A 22304-nucleotide genomic window follows, 5' to 3' on the forward strand; every position below is an offset into this window, starting at 1 on the left:
AATAAACAATTATTATCGTGCTTAAATTGGGGGGCTTCGCATCAGATCCAATGGGCGGCCGCTCGCCCGATCTGGAGGGGCTGGACACCCCCAACCGACCCCAGAGCGTCCCCCAGGGGCCACCTCAGAGGATGGGGTGGTTATCCCCCGGCTGGAAGGCTCCTACAGGCTGTCGAGGGGTCAAACCAGAGTGTCGCGGGTGTGCTTCTGAGGTTAGGGTGGAGGACTAATTAAGGAGGCTGGGAAGTCTAACTCGTGCAGCGGCCCTCGGTGCAGACAGCCGCGTAATTCGGGCATCAGCCTCTTTGGCAAGAAATACTGAGGTCCCCTCTCCTCCCCACTCTTCTCAGCTGCTGCCTCCCTCCTATGGGTGAATTTTCTCTCCCGAGAAGCGCTGATTTCCTAGGCTTGCTTTCCTTCCCTCGGCAGCGCTCTGACGTGCACACCATGTGACAGGCCCCCTTCTGCTATAAGCCGAGGAAGGTCCGCCCTCTCCTGGACTCAGCCCTGGCCTCGCCGAGCTCTGTTCTTAGACTCTCACCCGTCCCGCACGTTCCTGGGCGCCTGGCGTTCTGATTCGCCCGCCCGGGCCCGGCCACCCCCTCCTCAACCGACGGGGCAAAAGCTGCTCCGAGAGGAGAAGGTCAAGTCCTCCGCCCGGGCCGGGCGCGAGCGGAGCCCAGGGAGCGCAGCATCCGCGCGGCTACCGCGGCGGCGCAGGAGTTACAAAGTCGGCGCGCGAGACTCCGCCGCCACCCGGCAGCCCCGGCGCAGCTCCGGCAGCCGCAGTCGCAGCGCCCCCAGCGTGGCGCCCCCCGGCCGGGCCTGCCGCCCGGGACCCGGGCTGGGGCGCAGAGGGAGCCCGGCGCCCGGCGCCCTCATGCGCCGCCCCGCCGCCGCGCCACAGCTATGACCCTGAGCACTGAGATGTCCGATGCCTCTGGCCTCGCCGAGGAAACAGACATCGACGTGGTGGGGGAGGGCGAGGACGAAGAAGACGAGGAAGAGGAGGACGACGACGAGGGCGGCGGTGGCGGGCCCCGGCTGGCTGTCCCCGCGCAGCGGCGGCGGCGGCGCTCGTACGCTGGGGAGGACGAGCTGGAGGACCTGGAGGAGGAGGAGGACGACGATGACATCCTGCTGGCCCCGCCTGCTGGGGGCTCCCCGGCGCCCCCGGGCCCGGCCCCGGCGGCGGGGGCAGGAGCCGGTGGGGGCGGCGGCGGCGGCGGCGCGGGCGGCGGCGGCAGCGGCGGCGGCGGGAGCGCGGGTAGCGGCGCCAAGAACCCGCTGGTGAAGCCGCCCTACTCGTATATCGCGCTCATCACTATGGCCATCCTGCAGAGCCCCAAGAAGCGGCTGACGTTGAGCGAGATCTGTGAGTTCATCAGCGGTCGCTTCCCCTACTACCGGGAGAAGTTCCCCGCCTGGCAGAACAGCATCCGCCACAACCTCTCGCTCAACGACTGCTTCGTCAAGATCCCCCGCGAGCCCGGCAACCCGGGCAAGGGCAACTACTGGACGCTGGACCCGGAGTCCGCCGACATGTTCGACAACGGCAGCTTCCTGCGCCGGAGGAAGCGCTTCAAGCGGCAGCCACTGCTCCCACCCAACGCCGCGGCCGCCGAGTCTCTGCTGCTGCGCGGCGCGGGAGCCGCAGGGGGCGCGGGCGACCCGTCAGCCGCCGCCGCGCTCTTCCCGCCCGCGCCCCCGCCGCCCCCGCATGCCTACGGCTACGGCCCCTACGGCTGCGGCTACGGCCTGCAGCTGCCGCCTTACGCGCCGCCCTCGGCCCTCTTCGCCGCCGCAGCGGCCGCCGCCGCCGCCGCCGCCTTCCACCCGCACTCGCCCCCGCCGCCCCCGCCACCGCACGGCGCGGCCGCCGAGCTGGCCCGGACCGCCTTCGGCTACCGGCCGCACCCGCTCGGCGCTGCCCTGCCCGGCCCCCTGCCGGCCTCCGCGGCCAAGGCGGGCGGCCCGGGCGCCTCAGCGCTGGCGCGCTCGCCCTTCTCCATCGAGAGCATCATCGGGGGCAGCTTGGGCCCGGCCGCCGCTGCCGCCGCCGCCGCGCAGGCCGCCGCCGCCGCTCAGGCCTCGCCCTCGCCCTCGCCGGTGGCGGCGCCGCCAGCTCCCGGATCCAGCGGAGGAGGCTGCGCGGCGCAGGCGGCTGTGGGCCCGGCGGCCGCGCTCACCCGATCCCTCGTGGCCGCTGCGGCCGCCGCCGCCTCCTCAGTCTCCTCGTCCGCCGCCTTGGGGACTCTGCACCAAGGGACTGCCCTGTCCAGTGTCGAGAACTTTACTGCTAGGATTTCCAATTGTTAATAACGCTATGTTAGCGCGCTCGAGGAAGAAGGTAGGAATCCCGGCTCCTTTTCTCGTCTTGGTGGTTCGGTGTTTTGTTCGCTCCTCCAGGCGCGGCCCCTCTCGACCTCGCGCGCCCATTTTCGCCGCTGCGAATTCTCGGACAAAACTGTCAACAGCCAGGGCGCGCTTTTTGGCTCTGCGGGTCCCTCTATTTATGCAAAGCCGACCTATGCTACAGCCCCCCAATCCCCGACCTGGGGTAGGGAGGAAGAGGGTGCCGGGGAAGGGAGTCCACCCTGTCCAGGCACTAGAGGCTCCCTTGACGTTTGGCAGATGAAAAACAACTAAGCCTTTTTGAAGTGTAGAGATTCTCAGGTCCAGGCGTTAAAAAATAATGTTCAAAAGAATAATACAAAAATAGTAAAGGTCTTGAAGAATGCCAGCGAAGCAATTCTTATTTGAGGACACTTGTCTGGTGTACTTTTTCATAAAAAGGAAAAATGGTTAACATGTTTACACAAGAAAAAAAGTCAAAATTATCATTTATTTCAACCTGTGTTTTGTATCATAACAGACGTGCGGATTTTTTTGTACTTACTGCGTATTCTTTACAAGGAGTATTGTAAATTTTACTGGCAATTATTATTGTACTATTCTAAATGTAAGATTTTTACACTTTTTCAGAAATAAAAATGCTTAATTTTCAAAGAAAATTCACCAAAATGATTGGCTTCAGTTGTCCCCTTCTTAGTTTTTCTTTTCTACTTAAAAAAAGTTTCTATGTGGGGTAAGCAGGAACTCAATATAGAACAGACTTAAATACTTTCAGAGAGAATTTAACAACAGCATCATGCCATGATTTTTCACTTGAACTTCCTAAGTGAAAACCATGGTAGGAGATCAGAAATTATTTTTAAATGACTACAAATAAAATAAGTTACTTTGGTATACATTTTCAGATCTGACTCTATGCCATTTTAAAGCGCATTGAAGTATGTTAAAATTAAAGCCACAGGTACCCAAAGATAATTTTATAGGAACTTTGCATTTCATTTTTGAGCTTCCTTCCTCATTTAATTTCCACTCAGTTCACGACAATATTATATCTGCAGAAACTCTCAACATAATATATTGTAATGGAAGTGAAACAAAGAGGCAGTCTAGTTTTAAAATTCTAATAGGAAAAATTAGTAGAGATCATAATCAGTTAAGGAGCTTCAAAGCCGTGAATAAGGACATATTTGCATATATGAAATATATTTAAAAGTACCAGTATTTAGAGCTACTATGTTGCAGATGGAAGGAATGCGAGTAATTGTATAAAGAGGTTTTTCTCTTAAAAGGCCAATTTATTGAAATTCTAGCTTAAGTGAATAATTTAGGGTATTTAAGATAAACCTTCAACTTTGGGATGCTTTAAAGAATAAAAAATGAAAATGTATCAGGTGTTCATTGAACTAATTTATTGAATTTAGGTGATTTAGGTTTATCTTTTTCAATTTTTAATGTCTTTTAATTATTACATGAAATTTCTAGTTCTTTGAAAAAAAGTGAGGCACTAGTTTTGATTACTACAATGTTGTGCGCTCCAAATAAAACTTAGGCATATGTAACACATAATTTAAATGTCTAACATTAGTGTTTGCAGCAGAGATTAAGTCTTTATTCAATTTCTTTAAAATGTCTGGACAGGTATATATCTGAAGATTCGCAGATTTAACTTACCAAGTTAATGAAATCTGCATTATAGGGTCAATATGTTGCAATGATACTTATTCATGACGCCTGTCTCTTTTTAGGGAGAAAACGGACTCTCACGGGCTCAAATGAAGTTCTTCCCCGTCCCCGCAACCCTTGTTAAATGTTTGAAGGAGGTTAAACCCTCTCACTCTCAAACTTACCACTAAATCTATAGATACAAATTGAAATACTGTTAGACCAAAGTCTTATATACAAAAGTTACTTTTACTCTAGCCCGGCTAAGAGAGAGGAGTCATTGAACCCGAGAACGTCCGGACTCCACGCGCCGCCCCGGGTGGAGAGGGGTTGGCAGGCGGAATCCAAACGGCACAGACACTGCTGGCGCGCCTGGTAGCCTTCTGTAACGCACGCATCTGAAATTTAGATCTGAAAATAATTACGAAGAGAGCCAAGAACAAAACCGTGTGTATTTTTAATTTTTGCGCGATGCGTGGATGTCCTGAAATCGGGGAATTCTGGTTAATCTTGTCTCTCGTTCATATTCCCACGTCTTCAAAAGTGCCAGGACCGGTCCCACCTCCAGGGGTGTCAGTGCATTTAAGAGAATGGCAAGAAGGCATAGGGCGATCCAGGCCTCGCTCCGGGGCCCGGGGTTGGGATCCCGCTTCACGCGCGCCCACTGGAGACCGCAAGCCTGTTTTTAAACAGGTGGAGAGCAGCGTGAGCCCAGAGCTAAAGGAACGTGTAAACCCAAGCCGCCTCGATTCCGAGTTTTGCGTCCTGCCGCTCACCTCCCCACCCTCTGCGTTTGGGGTTCCGTTCTTGGCCTTGCAGACCCTGCGGGCCTGCTCCCGGGAGGATGAGACTGGGGGAAGCAGGGCCGCGGGGCGGGTGAGGTATGAGCTGCGAGAGGTGTGGGCCGCGGGGCAGGCGAGGGACGAGTGAGCCGTGGACCCTGGATGGGCGAGCCAGGAGCGCGGGGCGCGCCCCGTCAGGCGGTGCAGGCGAGCAGGTGCTGGAACAAAGGCTGCGGGGCCGCCAGGCTACCGCGGCCTTTGATGGGCAAGGACGTCTCCTCCTGGGGCTCCTCATTCGCATGCAAATCCAGCGCTGGTCCCCTTTTCTTTGTAGGCAAACAGAAGGATGTTTGTGTGTTTGTAGGAACGAAGCCTGCTTGAACAAGCCTTCCTCAATAGGCTGGGTCTCGAAAAATAAACCAGTTGGACAAACATTGGCCACCAGCTCTCCTCCTCCCAACTACAAAGTGTGGATTTGCTACAACTCATTAACCCGACGCTTTTCTCCCCTTCTCCTTGTTTCTCTGCTCATCAAACGCCCCCGTAGAGCCTCGAGACAAATGACCGAAGCTCAGTCGGGAGGGAATTGCAGTTAATAGGGAGAGGGATATATTGGGGCTAATGGTTCAGGCAGCTCCCGGAGAAGGACCACACAAAAAGGAGCCTCTCCATTCAGGGCTCTGTTGTGCGCGGAGATTTAATCTGCAGCTAGGTTTAGCCAAATGTTATCTATTGCGGGGGTAATGAAGCCCTTATGGGTTGAATTGCTCCTTGTACCACACATGGTGTCATGACCTTAGATCGTTCCTTGGTTGATTTCTCTTTTCTTTATTGGGTAATTATTTTATTTCTTTAAAATAAGAAGCTAGTGCATCTTCTCAACAACGTGTTTCCTGTCCATCCTATTCCATGCATTTATTTAAGGGCCACTTCCCTTCCCCTTAAAAAAAGAAAAAAAGGAACTGGGGAGATGAAGGAAAAAAATTGTGAAGACGCTTCTTACTTTTCACTCCCTGAAGCATCTGTATGTTTACACATCTCAACTTGTCTGGCCCCTACTTGGCAGCTCTTTCTTGGCCAAACTTTCTGTTGATGGAACTGGAATTCTGGATATATTTATTATCAAAATTCTTGCAGTGAATGTAGTAAGCATTCATCTCAGGAAAAGGCTTTTCTGCCCTTCACAGTTTTTTCTTTTTTATAAACCTACCATTTCTTCCTGTAGCCTGTCCACTGAGAGAGTTGGGGGAGGTGGTTATTCTGATGGAAAGTGATTATTTTGATGGAATACCAGCCTGTGTCATTTATTAAAGGCCGTCTGAGGCCAGTGGTTGAGGCTGTGCCTGTTGTGTTTTTCTCTCTCTAGCCCCAGTGGCTCTGATTTCCTTGTTTGATTGAGGACCAAGCTTGGAGTGGCTAACGGTGTTATTACAACTGCTATTGATGGATAGGGATCTGATCTTACTACCCAAAGCCAGGATTCAAGGACTCTAGTTATAATTTTAAAATTCTCTGCTGGCTACACATTCTGCTCACACCTATTTTTATTACTGACTGAGAAGAGACATTTTGGGGGCAATTTAAAGGTCATATCAGCATCAAACCCAATCCAAATCAGAAATCTGCCCAGGAACTGCCCTAGTCTCTCAGGGCTCTTCCAGGGGGGAAACCATGCATCTAATTGAAATGCCAGGGGTCCATCACCCCCTTTAGAACTAAACCAGATGAGGACAGGCCTGGAGAGCAGAGGACAAGTGAAGTGGGCCTAGCATTGTCTGCGTTCATTCTCATCTCTGCCGGTTTCCTGGTGGTGCAGCTGGGTGACACATATACATACACAGGCATGCATGCTCATTGCCCATCAGCTGCCACTTGCCTCCTCTATGATTTTGTAATTAGACATATGCTTTTTGTTGGTAAATGTGTTTGATGTCATGGCCAGTGAAACGTGGTGTGTTTATAGGGCAACGAATGTAAATGTGTAAATATGTTTAGTGTAAAATCTGGCCCTTCGACTTTAGCAATAAATACCCTGCCAACTTGGATACAATTACATTTGACAGAAAGATGGAGAATCTGATCATGACCAGCTGCTCAGGGCTCTTTAGGGCTTATACTTTCCCAACTGAATTCACTTTTCAGATATTTTCTTTGCATGTCGCATCTCTCTAATCACATCTTTCCCTTGATGTGAACAGCTTGGGCTTCTTTCTTGTTAGTGTTGACCCCTCTGGCATGTAGGAAACTTCCTGGTTCATTCCTCCAGCTTCTTTCCTCTAGTAAAATACTAGTCAGTAAGATGCAAAGCACACACAGAGAAAACAACTGATGATTCTCATAGATCTCCTTTGATTCCCAAGCCTCCATATAGGGTGGCTAGGAGGAGAAACGAAGATAACAGTGATGAGCTTCTGATGACTTACATTTAGAGTTTTTCTGGTCGCTATTATCATGAGCGTACCACCTTGAAAAAACTATTTTGTGCTACTCTGTCTTTTAAAAGTAAAAGTTTTAGGGAAGCGTATGTTTGGAAAAGTGCACAAATCCTAACAACTTCTCGCAGTGGCCACATATGTATTACATAACTAGCATCAGAGCAAGAAGCAGATGTTATCAGTGTCCCAGAACCCCTTTCCTGTCTATTCAGTCACTATCATCACCACAGATTGACTTTGTAAAAGGACTCTCACTAATAATTCTCTCAACTGCACTGTGAAATAGTGAGGACAAGAATTATTATTGACCTTATTTTACAAATAGAGATATCAAGGCTCAAAAGAGATTAAATGACTTGCCCAAGGTCACAGCTACTGGGACTTCAGCATTTAAAACCCATCTTATTTTTGTTACATCACACTGCTACTTTGTTGCCATCATTGTGATTTATTAAATGACAACTGTGGTAGGGAAGTTTCCTTAGAGGTCACTGTGTAGAAGAGTCATGTATTTCTTACACATTTCTTTTTTTTTTTTTTTTGGCATTGTTGCCACACCCTCCTCCCTACCACTTCCACCCAGGTCTTCTGAGAGATACTCTAGCAACTCATCTCAGATTCATTTGGAATTGATAGCTAATTATTTTAAGAGGCATTAGCTTCCTCCACGTAGCTCTACATGATACACATGATACTTTCCTGGCATCCCTCCCGCCCCCCCATTTTTTGGCATCAACAGTATTCTTTATCACACACACTCACATACACACACACACACACACACGCAGCTTATTTTGTACCATTTACCCATTTCCTCAGCTTCTTTTGCTGGTTTTTAATGGTCAAGATCCTCTAGTTTAGAACTTTTTGCTGAACTGCTAAGCGGGTCTTACAACCAGCCTTAGGGACACATCCTCCCTGTGTGGAAAAGGTAAGAATACATAAGGAGTCAGATCAACTGGTTTAACACTTAATGAGAAAATGAAAATTTTTTCTGAGGATATGCCCCTTCTCCCAGCATACTCTTGAAGATATTTTGTTTTCTTTGAACAGCTGTATATGATGTGGCTTGGGCCAGTCCTCCGCCCCTATACAATTAATCCACCTGCCTTGCCAGAGGTCTCCTAAAATGCTTGTGGGGGAATTCTAGACTACCTGCAAGCTTACCATTGCCCATTGCCACCCAGAAGCCTTGTTGTAGCCTAGCCTCCTCAAGCATGGGCTGGGGCCACTGCTTTGTTCAGTTTGAAGACATCCATACCAGAGTCAGTGCAGGGATTGTGCCTGTAAGCTGCAGAGAGCAAAGGAGAGTGTGTATGGCAATCTTTCCAAGGGACAGTGCTTAATGCAAGAGAACATTGATTTCCTGGAGAAAATATGTTGTTTTAAAAACCAGAAACTTTTTTCTTTTTAATTCTAGAGTTTAAAAAAACAACAAAAACCTGGGCCCCACCAGTCCACTGAGCACCAGGAGAGGAACAGGTGTGGGGTGGAGGTGGGTGGGTACAGGCTGAATTTAAGGCCCTGCAGCCTTGCCTGGATCTCCCTGTCCCAGAGGGAGTCAGGCACAGACCAAGGATTCTTATTGCAATTACTCATCAATAATAGCCTGGCAAAGAGGGGGAGGGCAGAGATTAATTATGGCAAAAGGCAGAAGTGTCTTTGCTTACTTGTCTAGGAATTCCTGTTAAAATAGCTGGAAGACATCTTTTCAGCAGCAAAAGGAAGCAACACATTTTTGGAAAGGTCTATAAGAAAGGGTTATTATGAAGGAAAAATAACTGGTTCTCTATTTTTGCTTATTCTTATGCAGAGAGTTTCATATATGTATGAAACTGTGCAAAATTTTGTTCTGTTAGATGATGGACTATGAAGAAAAAAAAATCACAAGCCAAAAGAAAAAAAAATCTCCAAAGACTGCAAGAGAAGAAAGAATAGTTTGAAATTAAACATTAGATCAGTTTTCATAATTATTTGCATTTTTCTTGTGGGGTAGGAGAGGTTGTGAGACTCAAATAATACAATTTATGTGAAAATGCTTTGGAAAACTTAAAACCTGTATAATGTGTAAGAATTATGATCCCTTTGTGGCTTCTTTCCACATCCTTATTTTTCAAGGAAAAAAAGAAAAGGAAAAACTTATAAATTTTGGCATATACTTAAATCCCTAAATTAGTTAAGAGAAATTTTTGGCCATATATAAAAGTTTATCTTCAAAATTTCCATTCCTAGCTATGAAATAAATTAGTTCTTCTAGATATAATGAGGATAAAAGAGATGGCATGTGTTTTCTCTTACTTCAGCCAGATGTGTATTTGGACAGATAACTTTCCCTTTCTAAAATAAACAAACCACTGGTGTTTTAAATCCGCTCTTCTAGTCTCTTGCTCTATTTCTTTCCTCTACTTATCTACTGATCATCTCTTTAACCTCTAAGCTTTGAAAAGTGGGATTAGTCTGCACTATTTACTGAGCACCTGCTATATTGCAAATCCCTTTACTCCTGCTTTAAATATAAGAAACAAATTAAAGAATTCCTGCCACCAATAAGCACTCGCTATGGAACAACAAGAGCAAGCCATTTTAGCAGGAAACAATGGGGTGGAGGGAAGGTTAGCAAGATATATTTTTAAAATGTCTCCATTAAAACGATTTCTTTTCATTACCAAAAATCTCCCTAGTGTCTAAATGAAACTAATAATAGCTTCTTGACAATATCTTTCTCGTGTTGCCAATTTACTCACAAAATGACTAAAATGCCTGAGCACCTTTGCCTATGTGGTATGGAGGCAACTCAGTGCCAGAAGTTTCCAGGCACTGTGAATTTGAATTTCTTCCCAAGTGTTTACAGCTTTTTACTAATAGATTGAATCCTATCCCTAGCTGCCAGTTTTCTGTGAAGAGCTGAAAAGGAGGAGGGTGATGGTTTGTGATCAGGCCCTCAGATATCATTGTGAACAGAGACAGTCACCTATTCCGAATGAGTTTAGGCTCACATGGGTTTGTGGAGAGTTAAATACAGAGACCCAGTAAAACAAAAACAACAAAAACCCTAGGGCACTTTTTTTCTTTTTGCAGGCTTAAACATTTTATTACAAATAAAAAAAATTAAAATTAAACCAGGTATATTTTCCTTGCTAAACTTTTAAATAAATACTTTCCCACTTGCTGAAGTTGTAGTGGCATCTTCAAAATGCAGACAGCAAATCCAGGTTTTGGACCACTGGGGGTGGTGCATAAGCACCCAAGAGTTTTTCTGCATTTAATTCAAGCATTTATTTCACCTTTAAGTTGTCATTGCTAAGGAACTGCTTCCAAATCACCAAGTTTGGGTCTTGGTGTTTTTTTTTTGTTTTTGTTTTTTTGTCTGCAGAAGTAACTGGGAGTACAGAGGAGAAAAATAAAATGTTGAGGCATTCTGTGCTCTGTTTTTCTATTTAAGGAATTTACTATTTCTTTGCCTTCCTCCCCCCTTCCTGGCCTCCCTCCCTATCTGCATAGATAGCAGGACTCCAGCAAACTATATCCCACAGGTCTTTAGAGTTATGTAGGATAGGATCCCTTATTTTAGGGAGTTGGTGGGTGCGGGTTGTTACTGTAACTCTATTCTGTAACTAAAGCTCTGGCATGTAATAAATCTCTCCCCAAAGACTTTTGGATCTTTGATTTGAAAAATCGGATTCCTTTTGTGGAAACAGTTGACAGGAACCTAAAAGGATTAGTTGCATTCCACATAGGATAATTTTTACTGGCAACATTTTGAAACGATTTGGTCCCTTTCAGACCTTAAACAATGTCCAGAAAAATGATCTAACGAGACTTTTATTGTTTTCCTTTGTGTGTGAATCCGCTTGCGCCAACATCTCGATGGGGTTTTGACGGTTTTGCTCCTGAGCAGGGCACTGAATTAATTTCTGACCGCCGTTTCGACTCGGTTAGTTACCTCCTTCGGCCAGGGGCCTGGCGGTGTTTTCCAGGCGTCAGCCCTTGAAATGGCAACGGGAGCGGGAGGCTCGGCCTCTCGGTGGCGCTGTGTCCGGGAGGGACGCGGGGGCCGCTGCCCGCTCGCCCGGGGCCCGGGCAGCTCCGGAGCCTGACGTCGTAGGGACCGACGAGGCAGCGCGCACGCCCCAAACTGCCATCGTCAAACGCTCCCGGGGCCCTCCATCCACGGGAATGAAACGCGGAAAGGGAGATAATTCGGCTTCTCTCTCTCCTCCAACCGCCCCCCTCCTAAAGCCCCAAGCACAAAGCCGAGAGCGGCCCGCCTTCCCCTCGCAGAAGGCCGCCGAGCTGCTGCGAGCCAGCCACGGGCCACGGCGCCCCCCGCCCCCCAGCCCTCTCCACTGTTTATTTTGTTGTCAGCGGACTTATCAAGATGTTAGTTTGCTGGAGGTTCTGACCTGCCCGGGCGCTTTGGCTGCTCGGCCCGGGCTTTCCCCTCTGTTTTTACACCTGCATAAACTCCACCGCACTCCCCTGTCTGATTTATAGCCCAATTAAAGGTTCAGTGTTCTCCAAGCCACCCGGGCTGTTCCCTTCCCCGCCTCCCGCCGGCTGCGGCGAGCGCAGGAATGCGCGAGGCCGCGCCTGAGGCCGGGCCGCGGCCAAGGCGGTTCTGCGCCCAGCGACCCTCAGGAGCGGCGGCGCGAGTGAACGGCCTGCGCCCGGAGAAGGGCAGAGAAACCTCGGGCACATCACCCAACAGCCGCGAGCAGAAAGGCCGCGTCCCCAGCCCAGAGTGATTTCCTTCCTGGGGTTTCGGCCTGAGTGGGAGGAGGCGCTCCCCCGACAGCACGCGAGGCCGGGACGGGAGGGCGCTGGGAACTGCCACGTGGCGCAGCCCGACGCGGAGGCCAGGGGTCCGGCCGCTACGCCGCGCCTCCCCACGATTTTCCGGGTGAGGAAGGGGCGGCCGCGGGGCCCGGCGGGGCGGAGAGGCTCCGGGCTGGGGCGGGAGGCCGTGCCCGCTCCACCGCGGCCCTACCTTCCCGCCCGCCTCGCTCGGCGAAGGCCGGAGACCGCGGCCTGGAGACGCTCCTCGGGGTAGCGGGTGCTTCCAGCTGCCGGGCTCCGGCTGTGGGCGGGAGGCGCGGGGGGTCAAAGACCGCCCAGCCTGCGATCCGGCCAGAGCCCAGCCCCAGCGCGGGCTTCGGCTCTAACTTCCTTCTTTGCGGCCTTTTCTTTACGCAGAGAATAAGCGGCAACCCAGCCGAGATTGGCAGCATTGAGCATCTTCCTAACCCAACTCTGTCTTCTTTCCATCTATCAATCCACCTTTCTAATTAGACTAATTAGGAGCGCTCTGGAGTGTCGCTAGGCCCAGGGACTGAACCGCTTAGGGGTTGTGAAAAGACGCCTGAATGGCCTCGCTGGGGGCCGGGCGGGGGCCTTTGCGACCCATTCAGCACAGAGTAACAGTGGCTACATTTATCCCTGGCCATTGAAAAGAGGCTCGATTAAAACGTTTGGGAACTAATGCCACCCTGCATCCCCTCTCTAATTAGAGGAGCCCAGGGCGAAGGCGAGAGCGCCCGGGACCCCGCAGACACTACTTCTGTGCGCTACTGCTTTCCGCCCTTTCAGCACAGCCGATTTCCTTCCCCGAGACAAAAGTCCTCCACCTCCCCACCTGTTGCCCGGTCCTTGCTTTCCCACCCATCCCGAGCCCCTTCGCCCTCATCCCAAGCTGAAGGCCCCGCCAACTGCGTTACAACGCACAGCCCAGACGTTGGGGGCAGCGGAGTGGAAAAAAGGCGCCTAGTTCCCTGCTTCTGTCTTGGAAAGCATCCTTTTGCATTCGGTAGGCTACACATTTTCCTCTCCATCTGTCTTCCGTATTTCTCACATACTTACCAGCTCCTCCCTCGCCCCGTCCTCACTTTTAGCAACATGGAATTTCCAAGTAAGCATTTGGGAATGAGAGGAAAGTGGGTCGGGTGCCATCCTGAAGTCACTATCTTGGCCAAACATTATGCTGTAGGAGTTCCTACAGCATAAATGCGTAATAATGTGTATTTTTTGTTACCAGTTTTTTTTTAAGAAATGCGTGTGGAGCACCTACTGTGTGACTAGACAGACAGATTCTTACTATACTCCTCAGTCTTCTTCCTTCCCTCTTAAGTCCATCTCCAAATCTGTCTTAAGAAGTTAAACCTGACTTGGTTCAGTTCCTTAGGCAAGCTGTTGATTCTGTCCCCATAGTTTATATGTAGATGTATTTTTTCTTTGTCTTTTTCATGGCTCATTGGAAAGAACTGCAGACACAGGATAACAGGGAAGCAAAAGAGAAATAGTAGACATATTCCAACTACAGATTTTGTGTGGGGAGGGCGTTGTTTGTTCATTTTGTTGATGAGAAGTTATCTAATATTTTTACAAAAATTTGAAACAAACTTTGCCCTAAAATAAAGGTGACCAAAAGGGGTTTGATCTCCTCTCTCTCTCTCTCTCTTCACCCCCCCCATCCCCTTAATCCTTCTTTTTGGAAAAGAGCCAGATGTACAAAGAAATATCATCAGGTCACTGTACTTGATCTTGTTAATTTAGAAAATAGAACCTCAGCAAAAGATGCTATTAACTAAATGTCAACCCGCAGCATGCAAAATTCCTTGGATCCAAACTTCAAAAAAAGGAATGAAAGATGTCATGTGAGTGAAAGGAATCATGGAATTTTTAAAGGCCTAAACTGATCTTAATAGGGTTTTATTGCTTCCACACTCTGATTCACAATATTTTAATTTCACAGTTACAGTATGCATGACATTGCACCATAAATCTAACTAGTTTAGAAACTGGGAGGGGCAGAGAAGAGGAAAGAGGTGAGAAAAGCAGTTCATTTGCATTGGAGAAAATGACAATGTGTAAGATGTAAAAATTCCTGGAAACTTTGAGAGGAAAAACCAAAATCGATTCTGCCTGTGATGTTATCACCAAACCTCTTATTTTTTTCATTTCAGTTGTTAGCTTAACTTTTAATTAAAGAATAACATAGATACAATAAAGTATCCAACTCCTAGTGTACATCTTGGTGAATTGTCCATATATATGCACCTTTGTAGCCACCAGAGGTACAGAGTATTTTAAACACCCCAGAAAACTCCTCTGTGCCTGTATCCAATAAATGTCATTCCACTTCCAACCACTGTTCTCATTTCTCTCACCACAGGTTAGTTTTACATGTTTTTGAACTTCATATAAATGAAATTATACAATATGTATGGAGTCTCTTGATTGACTTTTTTTTTTTACTCATCAGTATGTTTGTGATATTCATCTGTTCAAACTCCTATTTATAGAATAATATAAATGATAAGTCAATTTAGATAGATAAAGAATGGGAAGCAAATGCTGGAAAGCTTTATCTTAACCTGAAATTAAAACATATGACCCTCCTCAAACCCCAACATTTCATTATCAACTAACAGAGGTAATTTTATGATTATAAGTAAATGAAATGATTTACACATAGTAACTGCTAGTTACATCTTTTTCAAGATGCAGTTGTGGGTAAATGTAAGTGGAGCAGAAGCCACAAGCTGTTTTGTAATTGGATTCTTTTCCTCCTTGCCGTTTCATTCCCTAAGACTAGTAGTAAGCACTTTGGGCCTCTTCACAAAGAATGGCATGAACTTGAGGGGGAAAGTAAATTGTATCCTGTGTGTTCCACCTCAGCCGTGCAAGTACTTAATGCAACAGCCTCTCAAGGGCACTTTGAATTCTGTTTGAAGTAAAGTGATCATTTTGCAACTAACATAGCAGTCTCTACTTTGTCTTATCTATGGGTCACCATACAGACCTATTAACTTTGAACAGAGCAAACCTGCAGAATTATGATTGTCCTGTTCACTCCTAGCATCCCCAGAAATCCACCCACAAAAGCCAGCCACAAAGCCAGAATTCACAGTAGAATTTATGCTGCGAGTGACCAACCAGAGGCAACCAGTGCAGCCCAACATTAGTCCTCCTTCCCTCAACAGAAACAGAAGGCAGCCAATAGGACTTTTTTTTTTTCCAGGAAGGACAATATTTTTAGACAAAGGCATGTTTATGACGTGGGAGAAATTATAAGGGCGGGTGGAAGAGCCTGAAGTGAGTTTTGGTCCCTTATGCTGGACATCGGTAAACGAAGTGATGAACACATCTTTTTATAATTTTAAAGCTAAAAATCAATATAAAATAAGGCTTGAAGTTCATACCCAGGAAGACAATGTGAAGGCAAAAATCCATCTCTATTGAATTATCATAAGACCAAATACATTGAATCAGCAATTTCCAAAAATAATTAGAACTACTGACCTATTAGAATAGCTAAAATAGCAATAATACCAAATGCTAGCAAGGATGCAAAAAACCTGGATCTCTCCTACATTATTGATGTGAATGTAAAGTGGCACAGTCACTCTGGAAAATAGTTTGTCAGTTACTTACAAAATTAAATATGCACTTACCATTCAGCCCAGCCACTATGTCCTAGGGCATTAATCCCAGGGAAATGAAAATTTATGTTTGCGGAAAAACCTGTACATGAATGTTCATAGTAGCTTTATTTGTAACAATAAGAAGAAAGAAAGAAAAAAGACAACCCATATGTCCTTCAGTGGTGAAACTCTGGGATATTCATACAAAGGAATACTACTTAGGAATAAAAAGAAATAAACTACTGATGTGCACAACAAATAGAATCTCAAGGGCAATATAGGGAAAAGTCCACCTCAAATTGTTACATACTGCATATTTCCATTTATGTAACATTCTCAAAATGACAAAACTGTACATATGAGAACAGATTGGTGGCCTACACAGGACAGGGAAGGGGTGGGGGTCCGAATGTAAGAGGGGACCAGGAATGAGTTCCTTTGTATTGATGGAAGAGTTCTCTACCTTGTTATGGTGCTTACTTGAATTCCACATGGGATAAAACTACATAGAACAGTACACACATGAATGCATGTAAAACTTGGCAAAAACTGAGTAAGGCCTGTAGTGTACTTAACAGTGAAAATACGGCGGGGCGCGGTGGCTCACACCTGTAATCCTAGCACTTTGGGAGGCTGAGGTGGGCGGATCACAAGGTCAGGAGATCGAGACCATCCTGGCTAACACGGTGAAACCCCGTCTCTACTAAAAATAAAAATACAAAAATTAGCCGGGCGTGGTGGCGGGCGCCTGTAGTCCCAGCTACTCGGGAGGCTGAGGCAGGAGAATGGCATGAACCCGGGAGGCGGAGCTTGCAGTGAGCCGAGATCACACCACTGCACTCCATCCTGGGCAACAGAGCAAGACTCCGTCTCGGGGGCGGGGGGAAAAAACAGTGACATACAATGTCAATTTCTGAGCCGGACATGGTAGCTTATGCCTGTAAGACACGGTAGCTCATGCCTGTAATTCCAGCACTTTGGGAGGCTGAGGCCAGTGGATCGCTTGAGGCCAGGAGTTCAAGACCAACCTGGTCAAAATGGTGAAGCCCCTGTCTCTACTAAAATTACAAGAATTAGCCGGGCATGGTGGTGGGCATCTGTAATCCCAGCTACTCAGGAGGCTGAGGCAGGAAAATTGCTTGAACCTGGGAGGGGGAGGTTGCAGTGAGCTGAGATCACGCCAGTGCACTCCAGCCTGAACAACAGAGGGAGACTGTCTCAAACAAAAACAAAAACAAAGACAAACAAAAAATACACACACATGCACACAAAAAACAGTGTTATATAATGCCTGTTTCCTAGTTTTGATATTGTATTGCAATTACATGTCGCCACTAGAGAAAGCCGGGTGAAGAGTGTATGGAACTCTATTTTTGCAACATCCTATGAGTCTATAATTATTTTAAAAAATAGTTAAAAAAAGGTAAAGGATCCTTCAGTTTCTGTGTCATTAATAAAACTCCACTGATGGCAAGTGCTTTCATTGTCTTTTTCAATAATTAATAAGGGTAATTATCTAGCTCTGTCCTTGCAACAGGTACTTTATAAACAATGTTTAAAAGACTGATAATTTTCAATTGCATTTTCTGTCAATAAGCCCCATCATGAAAACTTTTTGAAATGTAAAAAAAAAAAAAAAAAAAAATTGCCCATTCATTTGAAAAACTTCATTCTTTGAAGGTAGATTTAATTTTGCAAATGGCCAAATGTCACTGAGTCAAATATGTTGAATAAAGTGGATGAACAAATTTAGTAAAAACAAACAAACAAACAAAAACTAACATATCCTTGAAGATTTATCATCTTGTGTGTCTTGTAAACTGGTTACAAAAGGAGAGTTCTCAAGATGTCTTCAGGAATGGCAGTATCATTGATATTGGTGTGTTCCCAGGGTGATTGCTTAGAGGAGAACATTCCTGTAAGTTTGATGAAGGGTAAAAAAAAATTGCATCACTTTTTAGTCATGCTTTAAAGATGGTTCTTGAATATATATATGGCTTATTTTAGAAGTAGTATATTAAACAAGGTATCAAATGTTTAAAAGATAGCATTTATTAATCTTTTTCTAAGACAAAGCAATATACATTATCTTAACTATTTTATAATTTTGAACTACTGCAAGTGAATTTTTTTATTTTTTATTTTTGAGACAGAGTTTCACTCTTGTTGCCCAGGCTGGAGTACGATGGTGTGATCTCGGCTCACTGCAACCTCCGCCTCCATCCTGCCTCAGCCTCCCGAGTAGCTGGAATTACAGGCACCTGCCATGACGCCTGGCTAATTTTTTGTATTTTTAGTACAGATGGGGCTTCACTATGTTGGCCAGGCTGGTCTCGAACGAACTCCTGACCTCGTGATCTGCCCACCTCAGCCTCCCAAAGTGCTGGGATTGCAGGCGTGAGCCACTGTGCCCGGCCATGCAAGTGAAATTTTTAAAAACTACACATAATTAACTCCCTTTACCCTCTACCAAAGCTTAAGGGTGACTCAGCCAGTACTACCACCAATTAAGTAGCAAAAAGTCTCTAATGATGAAGAGCATGTTCAGTCTTTGTGCTCAATAGGAATATGGCACAGGTTTAATACAGATCCCGCCCATGAGATCTGGCCTGCAGATCTGTAAGTGGACCATGACATAAAACAATCTAAATTCCTACTGTAAACATTCCAAATCATGAGTGACTGGGTTTCAGACAAGTTTCAAGCCCTGATGCCAACGTTTTAACCATGGTACTTGTTCCTTTCCTCGAATGTTTTATTGCTTTATTATTGTATTTCCACTAGGAATTGTGGAGTTATAAATATTATTAGTGGTTTACCGCTTTTGCACACATGTATCCTATTATTTTTGGAGATTTATATGTGGAGAAAGAGACTGGCCTCTTTCATTGCACCCATTCATCTACCTGCTCACATAGATGGGCTCCTGTCTATTTAAAGAATTCAGAAGAGACCACACAGATTCTAAGAAACTTGAGCAGAAGAACTACATTGTGAGTAGCTGACAAAATGGTTTTATTATAGAAAAATCTCTAGTAATGATATTAAATTTTTGTTCTTCTTTTGCTTGAAAACAGTTTATTTTAAAAAAGCAACGTATGATACATTACTTTGCTCTACAATATCCTTACATAAATTCTTAGAAAAATTATGAATATTTTCATTTAACAAGTCAATAAAATATATGAAAAATTAATAACAAAGAAAAACCACTTCTTATAAAATGCTATAAAAAGTGTCAAAAATTGGGCATTTATTTTGAGATTCTTGGATCTGTATAACATTATAGCCATAAAGTAGCATAAGGGTTGAAAAAAATACAAATAAACTTCACCTTAAAATACTTATATTGTAGGCTGGGTGTGTTGGCTCATGCCTGTGATCCCAGTGCTTTGGGAGGCTGAGGCAGGAGGATTGCTTCAGGTCAGGAGTTTGAGACCAACCTGGGCAACACAGCAAGACCTCCATCTCTTACAAAAAAAAAAAAAAAACAAATGATCAAGGGGAACCAAAGACCCAGATTTAATCATCTATTCATTCTTTCTTTTATCGTGAGCACCTACTGTGTGCAAGGCATAGTGTGATGTGGATACAAAAATATTAGACATCTGGTTGGAGGTGGTGAGATATGTATACTCACCGAAATACAACAATTCTTGATGTGTTGTCATAGAAATATGAACTGATTGACAGGATTGACAGAGAAAAATAACTATCTGGGAGGGATAGAGAAGGCTTCCCAGAGGAGGTAATATTTTAGATGACCTTTGAAGAAGGAACAGAAATTAAACTTGTAAATAGAATGTATAAAAAATAGCAGCATAATTCTCACATCCTGTCATTCACCAAGTATAGTTAATTCTTCCTCTGCAAAAACTCACCTTTTCTCCCTTCTGCACTCCCACTGTTATCGTCAAAGATTGGGCACCTTTTACCCTATTCCTGTACCACTGAAATACCTTTTTCTCTCTGGTCTCCTTACCTCTAGTCTTCCCATTGCCCAATATATGCAGCAGACTAAAACTTTCCAAAACATCTTTATCATGCTATACTTCTGCTTAAGAAGTGAAAGTGATTCTCTATTGATTACATGAAGAAGTCTTAAGTTCATCTTATGTTCAAGACCTTTACAACTGGGCCAAACTTACTATCCCAGCCAACACCACAATTTTCCTGCAATTTGTACTATTGATGTTATAGTCCATATCTGTAAGACCTTTTCGTCCTTACTCTGTAGTCTTCATAAGACCCTACTAAGACTTTTTTCTTCTTCATGAATACTATTACCCCATAAAAGCTACCACTACATAGGTAACATGTATGGAGTACTTTAGGCTAGGTTCTGTGTTAAGTATGTGACATAAATTAGTTCATTTAATTCTCACAGCCATCCTACAAGGTTTTTAAGAGATAAACACTGGGCCAGGCATGGTGGTGCACATCTGTAATCCCAGCACTTTGGGAGGCCAAAGTGAGAAGATCCCATGGGCTCAGGAGTTTAAGACCAGCCTGGGCAATGCAGTGAGACCCCATCTCTACAAAAATTAGCTAGGTGTGTAGGTGCAAGCCTGTAGTCCCAGCTACTTGGGAGGCTGAGGCAGAAGGATGGCTTGAGCTAAGGAGAAGATTGAGGCTGCAGTGAGCTATGTTCACTCCATTGCACTCCAGCATGGGTGACAGAGTGAGACCCTGTCTCCAAAAAAACAAACAAACAGAAAAAAAACAAAAAAAGAAGGAATCACTGAAGCATGAGGAGGTTAAGCAGTTTACCATTGTCATATATCTGTAAGTGGATGAGCTAGAATTCAAATCCAGGTGGCTGGATTCTTGAGCCTGGGTGCTGTTACTCTTATTTGCCCCCAGTGAAGGACTCATTTCCCCAATCCCTAGCAATTTTTTATGTGGACCACTACTTACCTGGTATTAATTCTATATGAGCGTTTGTGAAGTGCCAATCTTTACTCAGTCTACTATTAAGTTTCCACTATATTTCAAGCTACTTAAAAGTAAGGCCATGCTTTGTAATTCTTTACATTTCCATAATTCCATGTACATAATTAGCACTGAATAAATATTTTGACTGATTAATAAATTGACTGATTTACCAGGTGAATGATGTGGATAAAATAATTTGGAGTCCATTGGCTTTGTCTACTTACCCAAAAGCAAAACAGTAAAGATAAGAAATTGCTCTAACCGTAAATGTTGGCCTAATGGATCTACACTGTCCAACTAGAACAGTAGGGTTGTAGTAATTCACCCTTTCAGATACCTGGCATTCGCACTGCTATGTTGGATGACTGCTGATTGCTCTGACCAAAAGTTATAGACTAGTATAGATGTACAGTCATGGGTTGCTTAACAATGGGGTTATGTTTTGAGAAATTTGTTGTTGTGTGAACATAATAGGGTGTACTTACAGAAATGTAGATGGTATAGTCTACTACACATTTAGACTATATGGTGCAGCCTACTTAGGCTACAAACCTGTTCAGTATGGCTATACTGAATACTGTAGGCACTTGTAACACAAAGGTAAGTGTACCTAAACATATCTAAACACAGAAAAGACACAATAAAAATAAAGCCTAATCATCTTATGGGATCAATATCTGTCTGTTAGTGGTGGTCTGTCATTGACTGAGACATTGTAATGGATGCATGATTGTACTAGGTATCAGAGCTTAGATGTGAACCCAGATCTTCCATCTCCAGAGCCTGTATTCTTTCTTATGACACTGTGGAGGCCTCCCAAAGATGAAGAGTTTGAAATGATGGTAAAGAGACCAGAAGGAACACAAATGGGGAGGACACGAGATTTTGCAAAGCATTCCATGGTTATGATGCTAACTCACTTCAGTTTGCATTCCTACTAGAAGGACCTAGTACATATAATTAGCTATTCTTAGCCACCTTATACCTTAGGAGTACAGTTGTGGCCGTTACAATATTTTTTGGGTGGGGGGCAGGGAGTGGTAAAGAGTATAAGAAGAACCCTTTTAGAGAATTAAGGTATATTAAGTCTGGCATTTGTACAACTGAATGAAGTTTCTACTGCTGATTAGCTTTTCTGAAGCTTTGTTTAGTTCCTTTTGGCCTCACAACATGTAAAGTACTAGGCTTTGGGGTTAGGTGCATGAGGTTCACTAGGTTGAAAAACTGAAATCCCAGGTGAAGAAAAACTAAAATTCTCTTCTAGATTTGCCACATGATGTACCCTTATAAGCTGTCTCCTGGTTTACATTGCAAATCATCATCATTAAAACCATGAGCAGTAGCAAGTATTCCCATGACTGGGATCCTGGTCTTGTAAGAGGGAAATTGGGAGGCCCAGCAGCTCTGCTCCCTTTGTTTTTAAAGCAATACTTCTCAAATTTTTAAGGTGCTCAGAATAATCTGGTGGGCTTCTTAGAACACAGCATACTGGGCCTCAATCCTAGAGTTTCTGACTCAGTAGATCTTGAGTAGGCCTGGAAATCTGCAGTTCTAACAGGTTCCTGAGTCCCCCACAGATACCAAGGGATGACTGCAGATAGAAAGGTAGGTAGATGAGAGGTAATTTATTAGGGAAGTTGGCTCACATGGTTATGCAGGCTGAGAAATCCCACGACAAGCCGTCCAAAAGCTGGAGACCCTGGATGCCAGTACCA

The 22304-nt window shown here is 45.3% G+C and overlaps 1 protein-coding gene across 1 annotated transcript in view; it reads left to right on the forward strand.

Moving 5' to 3' along the window:
* The first annotated feature begins 500 nt into the window (after positions 1 to 500).
* FOXD1 (forkhead box D1) overlaps positions 501 to 22304 on the forward strand; it is a 41809-nt gene continuing 20005 nt past the window's right edge. Inside the window, exon 1 of the mRNA XM_055367022.2 lies at positions 501 to 2350. Within this exon, the coding sequence (XP_055222997.1) occupies positions 910 to 2319 (1410 nt within the window). The 5' untranslated portion in view covers positions 501 to 909 and the 3' untranslated portion in view covers positions 2320 to 2350. The remainder of the gene's footprint in view (positions 2351 to 22304) is intronic.

The sequence above is a fragment of the Gorilla gorilla genome, chromosome 19 (assembly GCF_029281585.2).
Source record: "Gorilla gorilla gorilla isolate KB3781 chromosome 19, NHGRI_mGorGor1-v2.1_pri, whole genome shotgun sequence".
In the NCBI taxonomy this organism is placed as follows: Eukaryota; Metazoa; Chordata; class Mammalia; order Primates; family Hominidae; genus Gorilla; species Gorilla gorilla.